Consider the following 23,946-nt stretch of genomic DNA (forward strand, 5'->3'; position numbering starts at 1 on the left):
ATCATATCCAAGGAAGCACCTAAGCCTAGGAAAACCCTGACAACTTGTCTGCTGAGGCCTGATAGCCACACAACAAGTACCAAAAAGTTGAAGAACACAGACCTAAGCAGTTGTTAACAGTTGTTGGAGAACACAGACCTAAGCAGTTGTTAACAGTTGTTGGAGAACACCGACCTAAGCAGTAGTTAACAGTTGTTGGAGAACACCGACCTAAGCAGTTGTTAACAGTTGTTGGAGAACACAGACCTAAGCAGTTGTTAACAGTTGTTGGAGAACACAGACCTAAGCAGTAGTTAACAGTTGTTGGAGAACACAGACCTAAGCAGTTGTTAACAGTTGTTGGAGAACACCGACCTAAGCAGTTGTTAACAGTTGTTGGAGAACACAGACCTAAGCAGTTGTTAACAGTTGTTGGAGAACACAGACCTAAGCAGTTGTTAACAGTTGTTGGAGAACACAGACCTAAGCAGTTGTTAACAGTTGTTGGAGAACACAGACCTAAGCAGTTGTTAACAGTTGTTGGAGAACACAGACCTAAGCAGTTGTTAACAGTTGTTGGAGAACACAGACCTAAGCAGTTGTTAACAGTTGTTGGAGAACACTGACCTAAGCAGTTGTTAACAGTTGTTGGAGAACACCGACCTAAGCAGTTGTTAACAGTTGTTGGAGAACACCGACCTAAGCAGTAGTTAACAGTTGTTGGAGAACACAGACCTAAGCAGTTGTTAACAGTTGAGTACTAAGAGTTGAGTGTCTCATTAAGGGTTGCGTTTATGGTATAAGGTAGAGTGAAATCCTGCTTCGGCCCCCCTGGTTTATCTAAACTATTCAAATATTCCTCTGTGTACTATGGTACCCTTTGATACATTTAGCACTCCCCTTAAATTCACTATACTAACTGTCCTAGCCCCTCATAGTTTAGCAAACAGAAAAGATTAACTTATCATGGCCAAGTGAAGGACTTCTAAAATACATAATAAAATTTAGGAATTGGGTAGACATGTTTTTGTAATTGCATTTGGTGTGCTGAAAATATTGAATCAGAAATTAATTTTAAAATATTTGTCACAACAAGAAAATCTGCTCCATGTGTAAAATGAGGAATTAGATGTATTGTAAGAGGTTCTCACAAATCCCAAACTAGCCCTCATTAATCACTAACAGGACATGTTTTCTAGTTCTCTTCACAGACTCTGTGTTGTAGATTAAGTTAATTTCAACTGCTTTTGATTATCAGTTGCTACCGAGTGACAGCCTGGAAAACATGACATCTTAGTGATCAAGGAGGAATAGATGCACAAAACCAAAAGTAAGTAGATTGGAAGTTTAAAAGTGTATTTTTCTCCCAGGGCACAAAGGAAGCCTTCCCACGTTGGCATGTACAGGTTGTCCAGTCAATGACCTCTTGACAGCCTGATGTGCATGTGCAGCCAGAAGATGATGTTCTGCGGAGTTGGATTCGGATGAGTGTGGACTCAGGTTATTAAAGTTAAGGTTATGGTGGAAACGTGAGGGTATAAAACGAGGTGGGACAGGTGCCACTGGACCAGGTAGTGGAGCTTGAGGCTGAAAAACAAATTCACAAAATATTGCTGACTATTTAACTAGATCTGCAGGTTTAATTTTGTAAGCAACTTTACTCATCAACCAACCTAACAACTGACAAACAATTTGGAGAAATGAAATACTGTATAAAGAGGACAGAGTTCAAAATAGAGTCCGATCCATAGATATTGGAAAGTCAGTTGTACAAACCTGAACGACTAAAAATTGTCATTTATTTAGTTGCAGACATTTATTACAAAAACAAGACTTTATTATGTTATTCTATAACACAAGGCATACCACAGACCAGTGGCGTAGCGTGGGGGGTGCAGGGGGTGCCGGCCGCACCGGGCGCAACATCTGGGGGGGGCGCGCTCGCACTCGCAGCTCTGCCCTGCCTGGCTCACTCATTCTCTCACTGCAGTGCTGGCTGTGGCGGCGGCGCTGTGCGAATCCGATCCGAGCCGCCGGGCCGCCGCCCACTGTGGAGGGGGGGGGGGTGCCAGGCGTGCGGAGAGCGAGGGACCATCTGGGGGAGGGACAATACACTGCAGCGGCCGCCCAGCGCAGCGCTGAGCGCGGGAGCCACACCAGGCCAGGCCAGCCCAGGCACGCAGCAGCAAGAAGAAGCTGGCAGCGGCGGCAGGTGACACAGGCCAGAGAGGAGAGAGCCAGTGGTGACAGACGCAGGAGGAAAACCTAGGAGCCGGAGGACCTGGAGGAGAAGACATAGCCTGCTGTGATCGGGTGCACCTGCAAAAAAAAGGTAGGAGTCACAAGTGACACAGGACAGGAGTCAGGACTGACTGGACTGTGACTGGAGTTGTACTGGGCTCAGTGGGCTGGCTGTGTACAGTGCTAGTAGTAGTGACTAGACTGAGTCTGACTGACTGAGTGTCTGTGTCTGTGAGAACTGAAGAAGAACACTGAATAACTGTATGCATATGGGGGGGTCAGTGTAGAGGAGGGTGTGTCAGTGTAGGGGGTTCAGCATAGGTGTCAGTGTAGGTGTCAGTGTATGGGGGGGATCAGTGTAGGGGGGTCAGTGTATGTGGAAATGTAGGGGGGTCAGTGTATGTGGCGGTCAGTGTAAGTGTCAGTGTATGGGGGGGGAATCAGTGTAGGGGGGGGTCAGTGTATGTGGAAATGTAGGGGGATCAGTATAGGTGTCAGTGTATGTGGCGGTCAGTGTAGGGAGGTCAGTGTAGGTGTCAGTGTATGGGGGGGGTCGGTGTATGTGGAAATGTAGGGGGGGTCAGTATAGGTGTCAGTGTAGCTGTCAGTGTACGGGGGGGGGGGGGGGTTCAGTGTAGGTGTCAGTGTATGGGGGGGGTCAGTGTAGAGGAGGGTGTGTCAGTGTAGGGGGGTCAGCATAGGTGTCAGTGTAGGTGTCAGTGTATGGGGGGGGATCAGTGTAGGGGGGGTCAGTGTATGTGGAAATGTAGGGGTGTCAGTGTATGTGGCGGTCAGTGTAGGGGGGTCAGTATAGGTGTCAGTGTATGGGGGAGGTCAGTATAGGTGTCAGTGTATGGGGGGGTCAGTATAGCTATTAGCGTTGGGGTCAGTGTAGTGGGGGTCAGTGTATGTGGAAATGTAGGGGGGAGTCAGTGTAGGGGTCAGTGTATGGGGGGGGTCAGTGTATGTGGGAATGTAAGGGGGTCAGTATAGGTGTCAGTGTAGCTGTCAGTGTACGGGGGGGGGGTCAGTGTAGGTGTCAGTGTATGGGGGGGGGTCAGTGTAGAGGAGGTTGTGTCAGTGTAGGGGGGTCAGCATAGGTGTCAGTGTAGGTGTCAGTGTAGGGGGGGTCAGTGTGTGTAGAAATGTAGGGGGGTCAGTATAGGTGTCAGTGTATGTGGCGGTCAGTGTAGGGGGGTCAGTATAGGTGTCAGTGTATGGGGGGGGTCAGTATAGCTATTAGTGTAGGGGGTCAGTGTATGTGGAAATGTAGGGGGGAGTCGGTGTAGGGGTCAGTGTATTGGGGGTCAGTGTATGTGGGAATGTAAGGGGGTCAGTATAGGTGTCAGTGTAGCTGTCAGTGTATGGTGGGGGTCAGTGTAGGGGGTGTCAGTATAGGTGTTAGTGTAGGGGTCAGTGTATGGGGGGGGTCAGTGTAGGGGGGTCTGTATAGGTGTCAGTGTAGGGGGTGTTAGTGTATGGGGGGGTCAGTGTATAGAAATGTAAGGGGGAGTCAGTGTATGGGGGGTCAGTGTATGTGTCAGTGTAGTGGGGGTAAGTGAAGGGGGGGTCAGTGTAGGTGTCATTGTATGGGGGGGTAGGTCTGTGTAGTGGTCTAGTAGGTTTGTGTAGGGGGCGCAAATTACTTGCCTTGCCCCGGGTGCTGACAACCCACGCTACGCCACTGCCACAGACTAATGTAATCTGGTGATATAGGCTGCATGCTTGGCCACTGACCTAAATGTTCATACTTCTAGGTCTTACATTTATCTTTATGAAGCTTAACCCTTTAAATGACAAGAATGATTGGTCATGTTTTAACCAGCATTCTTCTACCTTTCGCACCTTGAAACTCTACAATCCAAGCCTTGCTGGTTTTCATAAAAACAGTGCTATGAAGATTTTTTATCCTTTGGAAATAAGAAAGTATGGGTGACTAAAGTTAAAGTATAACTAAAGGCAAAACTTTTTTTTTTTTTTTTTTGGATAAAGTGGAGAGGGATTAGAACTCTTGTCAGTTTTCACTGCTGTCTGTGCCCCCGTTAGAGAGATTCACCCTCTCTATTTGTCCTGTTTACCATTATCATTGAAAGTGAAAGCAAAATAAAATACTAAATGTTAGGTTTTTCCCAGAAAAGTAACAGAGAGGAAATCTTCCAATGGGGACACTAGATCTAGTGACCTGGGGATCCCCAGGGAATTCCCTTAATTTTCAGGGATTTCCTCTCACTTTCTGTTTGGCTTTGGAACAGAAAGTGAAGTTAAATCTCCGCAATAGGGCAGATGGTGAAAAAACATCTGACGAGTTATAACCCTCCCTTGCTCTAGCCACATTGAAAAGTTCTACTTGTTCTAAAGCTGTTACTGAATTAAATATGCTCGTTCTCTCCCAGTAATGCCAGGCTTTCCAATACAGTTGCATGGGGCTATATGGAGATTCGAAGCAATAACGAAAAAAGCTGGTAACACTCAGCACTGGTGTTAGCGGCAGTAACAACAATCCCTAGAATTGGTGTCAGTGGAAGCAAACACAACCTCTCCTTCATTGGTGTCAGTTTCAGCAATAATAACACCCCATGTGATACTGATGGCAGAGTCAGCAATAACAGCATCTCCTCTTTCATTGGTATTAGTGACTGTAGAAGTAATAATAACCCCCCCCCCCCCCATTGTTCTTCAGTTGGGGCAAAAATAAACCCCTTAACCACTTCTGGACCGGAAGGCTTTACCCCCTTAATGACCAGGCCATTTTTTGCGATACGGCACTGTGTTACTTTAACTGACAATTGTGCGGTTGTGCGACGCAGTAAATAAATTTGTCCTTTTTTTTTCCCCACAAATAGAGCTTTCTTTTGGTGGCATTTGATCACCTCTGCCATTTTTATTTTTTGTGCTATAAACAAAAAAAGAGCGAGAATTCTGAAGAAAAAAACAATATTTTTTACTTTCTGCTATAAAACATTCCCAATAAAAAAAATTAAAAAATCTAATTTTTTCAGCATTTTAGGCCAATATGTATTCTGCTACAGATTTTTGGTATAAAAAAATACCAATAAGTGTATATGGATTGGTGTGCGAAAAAGTTATCGCGTCTCCAAACTAGGAGAAATATTTATGTCATTTTTATTTATTTATTTATTTATTTTTTACTAGTAATGGTGGCGATCAGCGATTTTTAGTCCCGCTTCACACTTGTGCGATGCGGGAAGGCTGCGAATTCGCAGCCTGTTCCCGCATCGCAAACGCACATCTGGCAGTTCACACTGCCATATGCGATATGCAGGGGGTGTCAATTAAATGTTAACGACACCCCCAGTTTGATTGCATATCGCAGTGCGATCTGACAGTTCGCACAGGATCGGATCGCACAAAGTGTATGGCTGAATTCGCACCGCACATCCGATCGCATGTAATGAAGGAGCAGTGCGCTCCGATATTACATGCGATCGCCGCACTCGCATGAGTGTGAACTGGCCCTTAGAGGGATTGTGACAGATCAGACACCTAACTGACACTTTTGGGGGGACCAGTGACATTACTACAGTAATCAGTGCTAAAAATATGCACTGTACTAATGACACTGGCAGGGAAGGGGTTAACACCAGGGGGCGATCAAAGGGTTAAATGCTTTCTAACTGTGTGGGGGATGGGCTTGCTGAATGAACACAGAGACCTGTATTCCTAAATAGGATCCCTGTGCTCATTACTGACAGAACAGCAGTCTGCCATGTTTACAACAGCAGACCACCATTCTGCCTCCACAGGGAGCGATCGCGGGTGCCCGGCAGACATTGCTGCCGCCAGACCCACTGATTGGCTCCCCCTGTGGCCAATCGGCATGTGCACGTGCCTTCGGTGGTGGGCACATGACCCCACTAGCTGTCCCGCGAAGCGACGTATGGGTATGTCATTTCGCAGGACAGAGCCGACCTGCCGCAGTAAAACTACGGCGACTGATCGGCAAAAGCGGTTAATTGATGTTTCACGGTTCCTGTTTTGCTTCCTCCCTCCCTGATTACATATATACACAGTAGCTCACAAAAGTGAGTACACCCCTCACATTTTTGCAAATATTTTATTATATCTTTTCATGTGACAACACTGAAGAAATTACACTTTGCTACAATGTAAAGTAGTGAGTGTACAGCTTGTATGACAGTGTAAATTTGCTGTCCCCTCAAAATAACTCAACACACAGCCAAAAAATGTCTAAACCACTGGCAATAAAAGTGAGTACACCCCTAAGTGAAAATGTCCAAATTGGGCCCAATTAGCCATTTTCCCTCCCCGATGTCATGTGACTCGTTAGTGTTACAAGGTATCAGGTGTGAATGGTCAGTAGGTGTGTTAAATTTTGTGTTATCACTCTCACTCTCTCATACTGGTCACTGAAAGTTCAACATGGCACCTCATGGCAAAGAACTCTGAGGATCTGAAAAAACGAATTGTTGCTCTACATATAGATGGCCTAGGCTATAAGAAGATTGCCAAGACCCTGGAACTGAGCTGCAGCACGGTGGCCAAGACCATACAGCGGTTCAACAGGACAAGTGCCACTCAGAAAAGGCCTAGCCATGGTCGACCAAAGAAGTTAAGTGCACATGCTCAGCGTCATATCCAGAGGTTGTTTTTGGGAAATAGACGTATGATTGCTGCCAGCATTGCTGCAGAGGTTGAAGGGGTGGGGGGGGGGTCAGCCTGTCAGTGCTCAGACCATAAGCCGCACACTGCATCAAATTGGTCTGCATGGCTGTCATCCCAGAAGGAAGCCTCTTCTAAAGATAATGCACAAGAAAGCCCACAAACAGTTTGCTGAAGACAAGCAGACTAAGGACATGGAATACTGGAACCATATCCTGTGGTCTGATGAGACCAAGATAAACGTATTTGGTTCAGATGGTGTCAAGCATGTGTTGCGGCAGCCAGGTGAGGAGTACATAGACAAGTGTGTCTTGCCTACAGTCAAGATTGGTGGTGGGAGTGTCATGGTCTGGGGCTGCATGAGTGCTGCTGGCACTGGGGAGCTATAATTCATTGAGGAAACCATGAATGCCAACATGTATTGTGACATACTGAAACAGAGCACGATCCCCTCCCTTCGGGGACTGGGCCGCAGGGCAGTATTCCAACATGATAACGACCCCAAACACACCTCCAAGATGACCACTGCCTTGCTAAAGAAGCTGAGGGTAAAGGTGATGGACTGGTCAAGTATGTCTCCAGACCTAAACCCTATTGAGCATCTGTGGGGCATCCTCAAATGGAAGGTGGAGGAGCGCAAGGTCTCTAACATCCACCAGCTCCGTGATGTCTTCATGAAGGAGTGGAAGAGGACTCCACTGGGAACCTGTGAAGCTCTGGTGAAATCCATGCCCAAAAGGGTTAAGGCAGTGCTGGTGGCCACACAAAATATTGACACTTTGGGCACAATTTGGATATTTCCACTTAGGGGTGTACTCACTTTTGTTGCCAGCGGTTTAGACATTAATGGCTGTGTGTTTAGTTATTTTGAGGGGACAGCAAATTGACACTGTTATACAAGCTGTACACTCACTACTTTACATTGTAGCAAAGTGTAATTTCTTCAGTGTTGTCACATCAAAAGATAATAAAACATATACAAACATGTGAGGGGTATACTCACTTTTGTGAGATACTGTATATGATGCCTTACGGGAGGGGATTGCTCTGCCCAACATCAGTTGAAGTGGTTGTAAACCCTTACATATACCCAGTGAAGTGACTGGCCTCAGGTGATACACAGATATGAAACAAATCCTCATATATAAGTTGTATCTGTCTATCTGCAGTTTCTCTTCTCTACAGCTGTTCAAAGTACTGAAATTATAAAGCTTGTCTAAAAGTTTAGAAAAAAGGGGGCAGAGAGCTGATTGAAGGGAAGAGACACGCCCCCCTTCACACAGCTCACAGGAACAGAGATGTGGCCGTTAACCTGCTGAAGGTCCCTCCCATGTCACAGTTTTTCTCTTGGTGTCAGGAAAAATTGTCAGAAGTGATAGCAGAGGAACAAAGCAGCAGACAGAAATGACGCTTAGTGCTTTTAATTGAGACAAGTACACACTATAGTGGGATATGCTTTGTTCATATTTCATGTCTGAGGTTCACAACCCCTTTAACCACTTGCCCACTGCCCTATAGCTGATATTACGGCTATACCACAGCTCTCTAGTTCTGGGAGGGCGTCCCCCTGGGTCACGCATAATGAAGTTTCTCACACAGATGTAAACATACTTGACGATTATCGGCTCTCCTTTCCTCACACAGAGACAGTACAATATTTACACTGATAATAAGTTCCTTGAGTATCAGTGCCCTGATTATCAGTGCACCTTTTTAGTGCCCATCGGGGCCACCTATCCGTGCCCATCAGTACAGCCTCGTCAGTGCCTCATTATCAGTGTGGCTTATCAGTGCCCATCAGTTCACTTCAGTCCAGCCTTATCAGGGCCCATCAGTGCAGCCTATCAGTGCCCATCAGTGAAGAAGAAAAATTACTTCTTTACAAAATATTATAACAGAAACTAGGAAACGTTTTTTTTTTTTTTTTTGTTTTTTTTAATGTTTGGCCTTTTTTTGTTTGTTTAGCAAAAAAATAAAAAACCCAGGGTTGATTAAATACCACCAAAATAAAGCTCTCTTTGTCTGGAAAAAAAAAGATACAAATTTCATATGGAAATAGTGTTGCATGACTGCGACATTGTAATTCAAACCTGAAAGCTATAAATTGGCCTGGTCATAAAGGGTGTGAAAATGCCTACTAGGCAAGTGGTTAAATAACATCAATGGGGGTCCTGGCTGTGGAGTTAGCAATAATAGAAAGGTATAGAAAATACAATGGGCTTTACACATGAGCACTTAGGATAAATAAATAATCAAAAGTCTAGAATTTAAAGCCTAACCCCTGACACTAATTTTTTAGATTTTTGAGTAGGGAAGAGTGTGAGCAGTCTTCACCAGTACAGAAAGGCATAAACAGTAATAAAACATTACAAGAAATTTTAATTGTTAATCAGTAAAAATGTATTTTTGTCTGTGTCTTTCTATTTTGGAGAGATTTATTATCACATCCTGTCCTCTCCAATAGGAACTCAAAGGGCAATAACAAAACTAGCAGAGGCTCTTTAATCCTTCCCTGCACTATTCAAATCAAAATAAATAAAAAAATATGTCTGGAGTTTGGCTTTAAAATGTGCGAGTTCTTAAAACATATTTGTGTAATCTATCTTTTTAGTAGCTATTTCTATTACCTGGGCATCATGGATTGCACAATTCACAGAAACATCTTCATTAGCTGCTCCAAGGTGTTTCACCACTGTCCCGGAACAAGTGGCATAGTGCTGTCAAATTAAAGCACAATGCAAACACAGTAAACCTAATGCCGGTTTAATACACAAAAAAATGGATTTTTGTAAAATCTTACCGTAAAATCCTTTTCTCTTAGCTCATTGACAGACGTAGTCCTCGGTGATACAGCACCTTCGGGTTATGTTGCCTCCACAGGAGTAGGACTAGACAGGAAATAAAATGCTCTGGCCACACCCTAGGGGCAGTCCCAGAGGGTATATCCTCTCTCTCTCTGCCTCAGCAAATCAGTTATGTCATAAAAGCAGTCTTTAGAGAATTTAACCCAACCCAACTCAAAAAAACAGAGGGGCGGGTACTACGTCTGTCAATGAGCTAAGAGAAAAGGATTTTACGGTAAGATTTTACAAAAATCCATTTTTCTCTATCGCTCATTGACAGACGTAGTCCTCGGTGATACAGCACCTTCGGGAAGTCCCAGAGCAGTATCACAAATGAGGGGTGGGAAAATGGAAATCAAATCCAAATCTAGAAGGCCCAACCGGTGCCAACTAGAAGTTTACAATGCTCATCCTTAATGATGAGACTCAACAAAAAAATTTTCAAACAGAAAAAAACCCTCGAGGTAGACCACCGGTCTCCTCAAATTGCGGCCTGCAAAACCTTGCGGCCAAATGAGGCATCCGCCGATGCCGTCACATCAATTTTATAAAATTTTGTAAAGGTATGTACCGACGACCAGGTGGCCGCATTACATACCTGGACCACTGACGCCTGATGGCGAAAGGCCCAGGAAGTACTGAGCGCTCGAGTGAAGTGCGCCCTAACAGGGAACGGAGGATTCCGACCCTTAATAGAATAAGCCTGTACCACCGTCTGACTGATCCATGTAGATATGGTCGCGGCAGACACAGGCAACCCCCTTCAAGGGCTATCCGTGATCACAAAAAGTGAGTCCATCTTACGAAAACCACTTTAGGAAGGAAGGATGGATTCGGAAGAAGAACCACCTTATCCCTATGAACCACCAGATCTGGGGAACGACAGGATAATGCGGCCAGTTCTGACACCCTGCGTAGAGAAGTAATGGCCACCAAGAAGGTCACCTTCTGGGAATGTAAGCAAGGGAATCTCCCTAATATCTTCAAAGAGAAGTTTCTGAAGAACCGACCACACTAAATTAAGATACCAGGCGGTAAGGGTGCGCGCACTGGCAGAGCCAGATGTCGCACCCCCTGGATGAAATTCCGCACCAAGGAATGATTAGCCAAAGGTTTCTTGAAAGAAGATTGCTAACGCCGAAAACCTGACCCTTGATCGTGCTCAAGGATAGTTTCTGCTCAACCCCTTGTTGCAGACAGACCAAAATTCGGGTCACCGAATAGGTCTGTGGGGGAAATCCAATAGATTCACACCATGCAATATAAGACTTCCATGTGCTGGAAGTCGCTTTCCTTGCTTTAACTGGAGGTAGGAATAACTGAAGCTGACACTCCCTTGTCCTTCAGTACCTGGGTCTCAATGGCCAGGCCATTAAGCCAGCGACTGTAAAGCAAGATGGAAGATCGGTCCCTGAGACCGCAAATCCTCCCTGAGAGGAAGTCTCCAAGGAGAGTCCATGACTAGCCTCGCCAAGTCGGCGTACCAGGCTTGACGAGGTCCATCCAGAATTTCCAGAATAACTGGAATTCCCTCCACCTCTATCCTGCGAAGAAGTTCCCGCAGCAACTTGAGAGGATGGAAGGCATGCCTTAGCTGATACTGCCCCCACGGGGCGATCAGCGTTTCTGCTGCGTCCGCTAGAGGATCGTGGCACGAGCTACAAACCTCCGCACCTTCCTGTTAGGCCAAGGTGCCAACAGATCCACATCCGGGATGTCCCAATGAAGGGACAGCTAGGGAAAAAACCTCTGGATGAAGAGGCCATATGCGATTAGATCCGAATCGGGCTGCTCTAGAGCTGCTCGATCCAGTAAATCAGACAAATCTGATCGCTCTCAGTTCCGATACCCTTATTGGTAATCTGGATACTATCGGAAGAAATGACTTCCCCTGGTTGAGCATCGGAGACTTCCTGGTCCGCTCGCTCAACCGGATCCGATTGTCCAGGGAATCGGAATTCTGATTCCATTAAAAAAGAATCTCCTTCAGGAGAATTCGGGTATGAGACTGGGTATACGGTACTGCCTCTAAGAAGGCCACCATCAGTCCCAGCCAATTGACGGACAGCAACATCCGAATCGTTGACTGAACCTTCTGGAGTTTCCCAGCAAGGAGAAACTCTCTTGCCCAGGATGTATCCAACCTTAGGCCCAGATAGTTCAGTCTCCTGGTGGGAACCAGGGATGATCTTTGGGAAAGTGAAAAAAACGCTGATGTCCTGCGATGATGGGGATATAAAGATAGGCATCCTATGGACGCCAGGAAATCTCTTTTATGCAGGGAGGCCACCACTGTACGGATGGACTCTATTTCTTCCCAAGTCCAGATTTGGACGCACCTTGCCCTCTTTCCTGGGCATTGTGAATAGGTTCGAATAGAACCCCTGAAACCGTTCAATGTTAGAAGGGCAGAATCGCACCGGTGGAAGTGATCGAAACTCGATCCTGTGTCCTCCAGAAACCGGTGAAGACATCCCCCCCCCCACCCCAGAGATGGGTAGGGGCGCATCAGGCTATATTCTTCAGGCTTGGCTGAGCCGGACTCTTTGTTTACCCGACCAGCGCCCTTAGAAACCCCTCTAAAGGGGCTTTGGAGGGTTTCGCCTTATCGCCCGCCCTCGCGGAACAAACAACTCTATATGAGCAGAAAAGGAAGGTCCTCATTAGTTACAAGGTCTTTTTATCCTAACAGTCTGTGGCAAGACAGCAGGTGGTACCGTCTATCCTATAAAGAGGAATTCCTCAAACGGATAGCACCTAGCCATGCGTTTGGAAATAACAGGGGTTCGTTTCAAAACGACCCCATTTGGGTAAAGGAAAATCCTTCGCCCTTTTGGTAGGCTAACAAGTACCAAAAAGGAATCTCAGTCTCAGCTACCTCTGCCGGTGTAACCTCAAGACTAAAGGTTTCCCGGACGGACACAACTAGTGCATCCACCACTCTTGTGCTATGGCGGAGGCAGAAACGTGCTCCTCACTGCTGAGGAGATATTACCTGAGACAACAGCCCCCTAAGAGGGACCTGCAACTGCATTGACCAGTTCCGAATCCGTATCTGAAGTATCTGATAAACAATAGGGGTAGGCGGGGGTCGCTACTTGACCCCCGTCCCTGACAGGCCACCTCCACCCGGGATACCAAAGACTCCAAAATTGCCGATAATGCATTAAAAACAAGTGGGGTACTGGAGGGTCCTGCGGCCACCTTGAGGGGATCAGGTGGGGATACCTATGCGGCAGGGTCAATGATTATACAAGACACTTGCCAGCGACAAAAAATGACAAAGTAAAAAAAAAAAAAAAACCTTTTTTTTTTTTGTGTCCCCCAGTCGCAACAGCGCCCCTCAGTGTTACCTGCCTTTTTGGACCCCACAGAGAGAGAGACAGACCCCAAGGCTCATCCCTGATGCACAGAAGTTTTCATCAGCTTGCTCAGTGCTTGTCTTGTTACAGACAGGAAGTCTTTGGCCCTATTTCCTGGGTAAAAGAGGCGGCTCCGCCCCTTAACACGCCTGCCGGCTCCTCCCCCTGGCTCCATGAGGTGTTTGAGTCACCTCAAACATGGCCGCCCCCATGCTGGAGACATGAGGGTACACCAAAATGGCGGCCTCGTGCGATCTACCATACAATGGCGGCGGCCTGCACAGAATAGCGGCATGTCTGCAGAAGGATCTCGGCCTCACAACCCTTCACCCTCATGGTGGTCAGCGTGGTCGGAGGTACCGGACCCTAGCGGGCCGTATGCGGTCCGCTGCTTAGCTGGAGGAATGATCTGGAATGCAGTATACATGTATAGACATCGCCCTGTGGCTACTGACAGGTAGGATACCTTATACTATCACAGTAAAGTTCTAGTACTGCCACTGACTACAATCATTTACACATCTTTACAATTAGATTGTCAGCTCCCAAACCAAGCCTCCTGGCTTCTTGTACACAAAAATCACACTCAATTAGGGGGATCTGTGACATGTTATAGGATAGAGGGGAACTCATCCTTACCATTACAGAGAGGGGCCCGCGTTCACCACAAGACCCGTCAGGGGGAAAGGGGGAACATACTACTCACCATACCGGAACCAGGCGGGCGCCAACTCCTGACAGTACCCCTCTCCACCGAGGTAGGAGGGCTGTCGACCAATACGGGCGCCGTGACTCATGGTCTTTGGCGTTTCAGCGAGACGTTTAACTCGCAGGGTCAGTCCCCGTCCAGTGGGACTATGTCGCGGCCGACCCAGCGCGGAGCTATGGCCTGCACGCGCTCGTAGGCTGAACTGGGGTGACCACTGGATCTCAACATCCCGCCCGTCGCCCAGTTCAGCTTTCTTGCTTGAAGATCTCACAGGAACACTGGAGAAAAAAAGCTGTCTAAAAAATCTTTTCTAAGAAAAAAATCCTGCCAGGACCGAAGATCCCAGCAAGGTATCTAGGTCCTTACTCCTGACTAGACAGAAAAAAACTGATTTGCTGAGGCAGAGAGAGAGAGGATATACCCTCTGGGACTGCCCCTAGGGTGTGGCCAGAGCATTTTATTTCCTGTCTAGTCCTACTCCTGTGGAGGCAACATAACCCGAAGGTGCTGTATCACCGAGGACTACGTCTGTCAATGAGCGCTAGAGAAATATAAATTTATAACTGGTTTAAGGTAATCTGATGTTCTGATGTAAAAGCTGTGACAGCTGCCTAGGGTACATTGTTTTTTTTTTTTTTTTTAAAGCTGAACGCAAGGCACAAAAACTTTCAATTAACTATAGGTCTTTATAATATAATTGTGTACAATTGCCTTTGCAAACCCAATTATTGTCTCAAAAAATAGCAGTTATATCATAACTGTGTTGGACATAGCCTGCGCAGAAAGCAAAGCTTTGAAAGGGACCCAGCAGGTCCACCATTTACAGGCTGCTTGTAGAAAACTACAGGAAAGGGTGGATTCAAGACCAGACGACCTGCACAAGTAGAAAGAACAGCAGTAACAGTGACTGCTCTTCCATTTTAGGAAGTCTAATGTTTAATTAAAACATGGCTCTGGAAGAAATTGAGAAAGCATGACATTTTTCATGTAAGAATACACATACCTCTTTTGTTTAGACAATATTTGCTTATCCCAGAGTTTAGCTTTAGGGGTTACTGTAGCAGAGTGCCCATCTATCCCAAATGCTCAAATGCTGGCTTGGGCCCCTTTAACTCCATTTCCCACAACTTTCTGGGTTCCTGGACACTGCCAGGGAGTATAAATGCCTCTGCTTTCCTCCCATAGAGGAGCTAAACGTGATAGGACAGAGGTAGCTGAGCAAATGTTCTACAGCCAATGATCACTTTCAGAACCAGTGTACGAGCACATGGGCAAGCATGAAGCTTCTGCAGAAGACCCAACTGCTGTGGGGAGCACCTCCCTAATTGCTACCAGAGTAATGCAATTCCATTGGGGTGGTTCCCGATGTCCTCGGGCTTGGAATTTCTCCAGCCGTTTGCTTGTGTTACCAGAGCTACCCTGGACTTCAGTGAGCAGGATACTATTTATGAGAATAAAGGAAAGTAGTTGTTTGAGTTCTGTATTGTTGTACTGACGTAATTATTTTTAGCTTGACTGTGTTGTTTTAGACCAAATGCCCTGCATTCATACACTGCTCAAAAAAATTAATGAACGTTTTGAAAACACATCACATCTCAATGGGGGAAAATATCTTGCTGAATATCTATACTGATATGGACTGGGGAATGTTTTAGGAAAGAAAGGATGCCATGTCATTTGATGGAAATGATCTATGATGGAATTATATGAATTTAAAGACACACCGAAAATCAAAGTGAAAAAATGATGCAGCAGGCTAGTCCATTTTGCTGAAATTTCTTTGCAGCAACTCAAAATGGTACTCAGTAGTTTGTATGGCCTCTAAATGCTTGTATGCATGCCTGACAACATCGGAGCATGTTCCTAATGGGACGACTGATGGTGTCCTGGGGTATTTCCTGCCAGATCTGGACCAGGTCATCGCTGAGCTCCCTTCCAGACTGAGGTGCAACCTGGTGGTGTCAGATGGACCGAAACATAATGTCCCAGAGGTGTTTTATTGGATTTAGATCAGGCAAGTGGGGGGGCCATTCAATGGTATCAATTCCTTCATCCTCCAGGAACTGGCTGCATATTCTTGCCACATGAGGCCAGGCATTGTCGTGTACCAGGAGGGACCCAGGACTCACTGCACCAGCGTAGGCTCTGACAATGGCTCCAAGGATTTTATCCAAATAACTAATGGTGGTCAGGGTGTCATTGTCTAGCCTGTAGAGGTCTGTGCATCCCTCCATGGATACGCTTCCCTAGACCATCTCTCACCCACCACCAAACTGGTCATGCTGAACGATGTCACAGGCAGTACTCCATGGCCACATGTGCCCAGGATGAATTTGCTCTCATCTGTGAAAAGCACAGGGCGCCAGTGGCAGACCTGCCAATTCCGGTGTTCAATGGCAAATGCCAATAGAGCGCCACAGTGCCGGGCAATAAGCACAGGGCCCACAAGAGGACGTCTGGCCCTCAGGTCACCCTCACGAAGTCTGTTTCTGATAGTTTGGTCAGAGATATTCACACCAGTGGCTTACTTGCACAAAGGAGCAGATCCCCATCCTGCTGATGGGTTAAGGACCTTCTACAGCCTTGTCCAGCTCTCCTAGAGTAACTGCTTGGAATCTCTTCCATGCTCTTGAGACTGTGCAGGGAGACACAGCAAACCTTCTGGCAATGGCATGTTTTGATGTGCCATCCTGGAGGAGTTGGAATGCCTGTAGAACCTCTATAGGGTCCAGGTATCGCCTCATGCTACCAGTAGTGACACTGACCCTAGCCAAATGCAAAACTAGTAAAAAACATTCAGAAAAGATGAGTAGGGGAAAAAATGTCAGTGGCCTCCACTGGTAAAACCATTGCTTTTTTGGAGGTCATGTCATTGTTTCCCATCTAGTGCACCTGTTGTTAATATCATTAACACTAAAGCAGCTGAAACTGATTTACAACCCGCTCTGCTCCTTAACAGACCCGATCAATATCCCAGAAGTTTAATTGACTTGATGCTATACTCCTGATTAAAAAGTGTTCCTTTAATTTTTTTGGAGCAGTGTATTTTATCCTAATTGAGCCACAGAGACACTGGAAGGATTTACTAAAACTGGTAATAGTAACCAATCAGCTTGTAATGTCAAAGCCTAATTGAACAACCTGAAGTTAGAAGCTGATTGGTTACTATCAGAGATGTATAGTAACTAAGTAGAACTACTTCACTACTGTACTTAAGTACCGAAAGGCGGTATCTGTACTTTCCTAGAGTAGAATTTTTTTCTCCTTCTTCCACTTTTACTTCACTACATTTTTTCAATGATTTCAATACTTCTACTCCGATATTTTTTTTTTGTGCTGCATAGTTACTCCTTACAATTATAAAAATTACCACTGCCAGAACAGTAGATGGCAGGTTTCATGAAGCTCAAAACATGTGTATTATCAGCATATATGAAAATAAATGCTACTGTATGTATAAATAAAAGCTGCATTTGAAATAATAAAAAACAATATGATGTTCAAACTTTTGACTTCTTTCTTTAATAACTACATAACACAGTACTTGTACTTTTACTTTCAGTACTTGAGTAGCAATTTTTTTCAAAACTACTGGTACTTTTACTTTCAGTACTTGAGTTTGAGTAGCAAAATGTTTAAAAAAACTACTTGCAATACTTAAGTACAAAAAATGTTGAATACTTTAGTACTTCTACTCAAGTCACTTTTTGATCGAGCACTTCCACTTCTACTCAAGTCACTTTTTGATCGAGCACTTGTACTTTTACTCAAGTATGGGTTTCGAGTACTTTATACAACTCTGGTTACTATGCACAGCTGCCCTGAAATCTTCCCTGAAATCTTCTCCATTGTTGCAAAGAGTCCATGTTTGTGCCCCTTTCAAAACCTGTTTTTCAATATTCTGCAGTGTATGCATTTTTTTTTTTTTTGTTTTTTTTTTGGCATCCTAAACTTGTTTTGCATTATTGCTTCAAAATTTGTGCCTGTTCAGGTAAGTGGCAGTTATAGTTACTTTGGTAACTTGGCTGTTTATCTGTTCTGTTAACTAAGTCATATTAATTGCTATGAAACCTAGAAAATGGAATAGCATGTTGAAAACCATTCCAGTTTGACTAAAATTATTCTGTCTTGAACTTTTCTGAGAGGTAGTAGTGTAGATTCTGTGCTTCGACTGCCAAAATTCCTCTACAACTTTTAGAAAAAAATGAATCTCTACATTTGTTTCATTATACTTACAGCGTTTGGACCATTTTCTTTCACACACTCAATCAAACCATCTGCTGCATCTTCTTTAGTACAGTTAGTTACTGCTGCAATAAACTCAACACTGGTTGTATCGCTCACACCTTGCTGTAAATACAAATGTTTGTTCTTTGTTAAAAACAATCTATAGATAGTTGTAGATATTTGCACAATAAAATGTCAAGTGTTCCTAATAAATTGGGTGTTTCTTGGCCTTGCCTAGCATTTTTATATTAGATTTATTTAAAGTGTAACTATATGCAAAATAAAAATGATATATTCTGTATTATGCAGTCTGTCTCTATCATTAAGACCTTATTCAGAAGGACAAATGAGGACAGCTAGACTATAGTGTTCTGAATGTGGTTAAACACTGTTTCTGGACGCAGCAGCACTCTGTGGTATTGCCACATGCAACTGGATGATTAGCTGTGTCCAGTTTGTGTTTGGCTAAGACCGCCAGATGTGGATGCAAACCGTCCCTATCCAGGGCTGGTCAGAAGCCCTATTCTCATGTAACCACTGGTATGAGAGGCTACATGCAAACAGTCGGGGTGCCATCCATTCATTGTATAGGGTCTGAATCCGGCCATGTCGCTGCTGGCAGTTTGCTGTTCAAATACAATGTGTGTATGGGTCTAGTTTCTCCGCCAGCAAGATTTTTCTGATTTTCACCTGTGGGAATGAGGCCTAATACGGCAGTTTTTGCTTTTCTAAGTCCTCCTGTATCACTGTTAAATTATTTATTAATCCTGCCAGTACATGTGTTATTTTTCTACTTCCTGTAACAGGCAAAGCTGCGCAGCAAAAGGTTTAGTTGGAAGGTCGTGAAAAACCACATTATGAAAAACAAACACAAGAGGGTGCCTCCATCTAGGTGTAGCAATGTTTTTAAAAAGCATAAAGGACAATAAAAATGCACTCACAAGAAAAAAGTAGATCAAGGCTTCGCATAGACCCATATAGACTTCCATAGGATAGCCGTGAGGCTGCAGAGCTCAGCAGGCATGTGGCTGGTTGAAGCCCAGTTCTTGATGGAAGTGCAGCTGTCAGGCTTCAGGCTGGGACATAAGCATCAGCAGCTTCCAGAAATGGCAAGGTGGATGTGGCTCCAAACAGCACCTCTCTCGACTGCATGATGACAGGAAGCGGCTACATGTTTCAGAGCAGACAGGAGGGCCCCCTTTTTCAAACTATAGGGCCATCTTGCCATTTCTGGAAGCTACTGATGCATATGTCCCAGCCTGAAGCCTGACAGCTGCACTTCCATCAAGAACTCGGCTTTAACCATGAAAAGCCTTGATCTAATTTTATCTAGTGAGTGCATTTTTACTGTCTTTTATGCTTTTTTACTAAATCGCTACACCTAGATGGAGTCACCCTCTTGTCCGGCCACTCCAGCAGACGTCCTCTGACGAAACGCGTAGGGTGGAGTCTCTACGTCATTGCGTCACTTCCGGTTGTCAGAGACAGGGCCGTGGAACGCGGAAGCTTCCCGGTCTCCTTTCGCGCTGATCGTAGACAGCTTTAACTGTAAGTCACTACTATCCTTTTCCTGCAAATGCCGTTTATTCTACACCAAGAGGTCCTCCTTCTCCCTCTTCTATCTTTGAGACTTTAAGGGAGAAAGAAACCACCGGAGAGACCCTCGGTACAATTGTCCCACGGGATTCATATGTCACAGGTTGTATGAGAGGTGCGACATCTAGTGGGCGCACGGATGTTTGCAACCTAAGTACATTTCTATTCATTTATATTTTTTTATTTTTCCACTGATTGATTCACACGCTCTTTTTTGGTGGGAGTTCTTGCACTAGAGAATTACCCATTTTTCCCTTTTCACTGGTGTTATCACACCCGAGGATACTATAGCACAGACTTTTTATGTCATTATTATTGTTTTGAAGGAAACAAAACCCACCGTTTATGTTTGTTTAAATAAAACTCACTACTCATATTGGGGTACTTCTGTATTTATTTCACATTAGCACTTTTATTCTGGTTATGCACTTTTTTAGTAGTTGATATCTGGTTACTTACTAACTTCACTACCAGTGCACTTTTCAAAAAATATTTATTTCTATTGCACATTGAGCACTTTATCACTTAAGAGGTAGCGCCGCATCAATCCTTTGCACATACTTTCACTCTTTAACCCTTCGGGGTAGGTTGTTGGCAGCTGACACCTCTGTGTTAATATACATATTTAAAAATTCCATAGCGCTGGTCACCCCTGTTTACTTTACCCTCTTGTGTTTGTTTTTTATATGTGCATTAGGCTCTCAGGACCTAATTTGAGAGGAGCTGCATTCATTTTACCTGGTTTTCCCTACCACTCTCCTGGCCCTCTTATGTGCCCTATTTAATGATGGTTGAGTTCCACTAAGTGCAATAGCTTATTCTTTTTCTTTAAAAAACACATTACACTCATGTGGTGCTTACAACAGTCAGCTGATTTGTTAATGATAATGATACACTGCATCATTGATAGTATGTCTTTTTAATTTTTCCCACAGTTACATTTTAACTGTTATAATATAACACAAATGCAGCGCTCAAGACGATATTGTAGTCCATCTTTAAAAATAAGTGCAGAACAACACAGGAAAGTGCTGGGAAGGATCCACCGCCAGAGGGAAGATTTCACACTGATTTTTAACACAATGGATGGACTACTGGTTCAAGAGTAGTTAGTAAAGAGTAGACATGTCTCAATCCAACTCTCCACATTTATGGCATATAGGATCTTTGGTAAGCCGGCACATCCACCATACATAGGCTCTCACAGAAGATGTATGCAAAAGTAAGCAAAAAGGGACTTCATTGTGCAGTATTAGTCGCAAGCGGTTTATTTAAAAGAACCAAGATACTTACAGAACAAGAGTATTAAAAGCACATGTAGCTCCTCATAGTGTGACTTGTGTTTGTTCCCAACCCACAGTATGGCCTACTATCCAACGTGGCGACATCACATGACCTAGCTCCTTCCGACGCGTTTCTGAACAGACGTCATAAGGGGCGTGGTCACATACGTGCCTATCCTGTATTTATATGGTAATGGCTGCAATTGTAAAGCACCAATCTAAACATAATGGGGACCCGGAAAAGAATCAGCACAGCGGCTGGAGATGACGTACTTGCGTTCCAGAAGGCGGGAAGACGCCTCGTCTTACCAGAAATAAACTCATATATTCCATAGGCCAAGTCGATAATCCAGGGACCCAGAAAAGGATCAACGCAATGACCGAGGGTGACATACTTGTGTTCCGAAAGGCGGGCATAACGCCTCATCTTACCGGAAATGACACAAATGCGCCACAGGTCAAAACAATAGCAATGAGAGTAAAGCAGAAATAACGTAGATGCGTTCCAGATGCGGATATGTCATAACACCAAACCGGAACTAGTGAAGGTGCATTCAAAAGGAAGAACCATAACATCTGGTAAACTCATACCAATGTGTTCCATAAAAATATAAACAAAATCCAGCTAGAAGAAATTAGTAATAGTTCTGGACCTTGCAATATCAATTAAGCTAATAATTTACAGCAATGTAAACTGATAAGTATTAAAAGTCCACCTGAACTAACGGAATAAAACTTATGAAAAAAAGGAAGAATGTGATGTTGCCAAATCCCTTAATAAAGGCCATTGGTAGCGCCATCTGATGGTTGGAAACAGCAGACACTAAGCAAATATGTAACATAATTACAAACATAGTAATCATATAAATACCAATTAGATAAAATAAAAATATATATATTCAGAAAACAAGCTACAAAGATACAATAGATGAACAATAGTCATGATATACAAGCTTTAAAAATAAAAAAATATTTTTTTTTTTTTTTGAAAGACCAGCACATCACTATATACAAAAAGATAATTAGCTATTATTTATGAAGGCATTAATGTCCCAATCAATATTTAGGCCGTTAGGCCATAGGACCTCAGCCAGTAGATCCATTTAGTTTCAAGTTTAGAGATCTCTCACCTAATATGGCTAGCTCTCCAATGGGGATGAGCTATAGCCATAAAGAAAATACCCTTAGGGTTTCTATTATGATGAGAATTGAAATGCTTCAAAAGGCTATGTTTGGGAAAGCCTTTCTTTATATTGGCAATATGTTCCTTCATTTGCACCTGAAAGGTGCTAATGGTACAGCCAACATATTGCAGGCCACATGGACAGGTTATGATGTACACTACATTTTTTGAAGAAGCACAAGTAAGAAAATAATTAATCTCATATGGCTTAGTGGTGACATTAGATTGAAAAGAGGTATACCTTCTGTCCTTAAGACAACTAGTCTGACACCTCCTACAAGGGTAAAACCCTTTCATTTGCTCAAAAAAAAAAATATTTTTTTAGGGGGATTTTTTACATTGGGGGCAATCTGCAACTGCAGATGTAGCATCTCTTTACACTATAATCTCCCACCTACACGGGAGAAAGGCTGTATAGTACTTCCTGTGTAAGGATCCCTTCCATCACTCCAACAGGATTTCATTTCATGGCTTCTAGATTTTTCCATGAAGCACAATTACTTCTGGTTTCGGGGCTCTTAATGCCTTCATAAATAATAGCTAATTATCTTAATTTTTTTTGTTTGTATATCGTGACTATTGTTCTTCTATTGTAGCTTGTTTTTTTTAATATATATATTTTTTTATTTTATCTAATTTGTGTTTATATGATTACTATGTTTGTGAATATGTTACATATTTGCTTAATGTTTGCTGTTTTTAACCATTAGGTGGCGCAACCAATGCCCTTTATTGAGGGATTTGGCAACATCACATTCTTCCTTTTTTTGTTTTATTCCGTTAGTTCAGGTTGGCTTTTAATACTTACCAGTTTACGTTGATGTTAATTATTAGCTTAATTGATGTTGCTAGATTCAGCACTATTATTAATTATTTCTTCTAGCTGGATTTTGTTTTTATTTTTATGGAACGCATTGGTATGAGTTTACCAGATGTTGTGGTTCTTCCTTTTGAACGCACCGACACTAGTTCCAGTTTGGTGTTATGACATGTCCACCTCTGGAATGCATCTACATTATTTCCAGTGTACTCTCATTGCTATTATTTTGACCCGTGGCGTATTCGCGTAATTTCCGGTAAGACGAGGCGGCATGCCTGCCTTCCGGAACACAAGTACGTCACCCTCGGTCATTGCGTTGATCCTTTTCCCGGTCCCCAGATTATCGACGTAGCTTGTGGAATATTTGTGTTTATTTCCGGTAAGATGAGGCGTCTTGCCCGCCTTTCGGAACCCAAGTACGTCATCTTCGACCGCTGTGCTGATTCTTTTCCGGGTCCCCATTATGTTTAGATTGGTCATTTCCATTTCCATCCATTACCATATAAATACAGGATAGGCACGTAAGTGACCCTGCCTCTGATGATGCCTGTTTGTGACGAAATGCGTCAGAAGGAGCTAGGTCACGTAACATTGCCACGTTGGATAGTTGGTCATACTGTGGGTTGGAAACTCTAGTCACACTATGAGGAGCTACATGTACTTTTAATACTCTTGTTCTGTAAGTATCTTGGTTATTTTAAATAAATCATTTGCGACTAATACTGGGCAATGAAATTCCTTTTTGCTTACTTTTGCATACATCTTCTGTGAGAGCCTGTGTATGGTGGATGTGCCAGCTTACCAACCATCCTATTTGCCATAAATGTGGAGAGTTGGATTGAGACATGTCTAAGCTTTACTGACTACTCTTGAACCAGTAGTTCATCCTTTGTGGTAAGGATCAGTGTCATCCTTTGTGGTAAGGATCAGTGTGAACTCTTCCCTATGCTGGCGGATCCTTCCCAGCACTTTCCTGTGTTGTTCTGCACTTATTTTTAAAGTTGGACTACAATAGCGTCTTGAGTGCTGCATTTGTGTTATATTATTTTCTAAGATATGGAG

At 44.0% G+C, this 23,946-nt stretch overlaps 1 protein-coding gene across 1 annotated transcript in view; it reads right to left on the reverse strand.

The window, feature by feature from the left end:
* Positions 1–1,314: 1,314 nt before the first annotated feature.
* The window catches only part of AHSG (alpha 2-HS glycoprotein), a 38,171-nt gene continuing 15,539 nt past the window's right edge, over positions 1,315–23,946 (reverse strand). The window contains exons 5-7 of the mRNA XM_082251891.1: positions 18,012–18,125; positions 9,489–9,578; positions 1,315–1,566 (exon numbers count right to left, since the gene is read on the reverse strand). Coding sequence (XP_082108017.1) covers positions 1,327–1,566; positions 9,489–9,578; positions 18,012–18,125 — 444 coding nt within the window. The 3' untranslated portion in view covers positions 1,315–1,326. The remainder of the gene's footprint in view (positions 1,567–9,488; positions 9,579–18,011; positions 18,126–23,946) is intronic.

Source organism: Pelophylax lessonae, assembly GCF_965119305.1.
Source record: "Pelophylax lessonae genome assembly, chromosome: 3".
NCBI classification, from domain to species: Eukaryota; Metazoa; Chordata; class Amphibia; order Anura; family Ranidae; genus Pelophylax; species Pelophylax lessonae.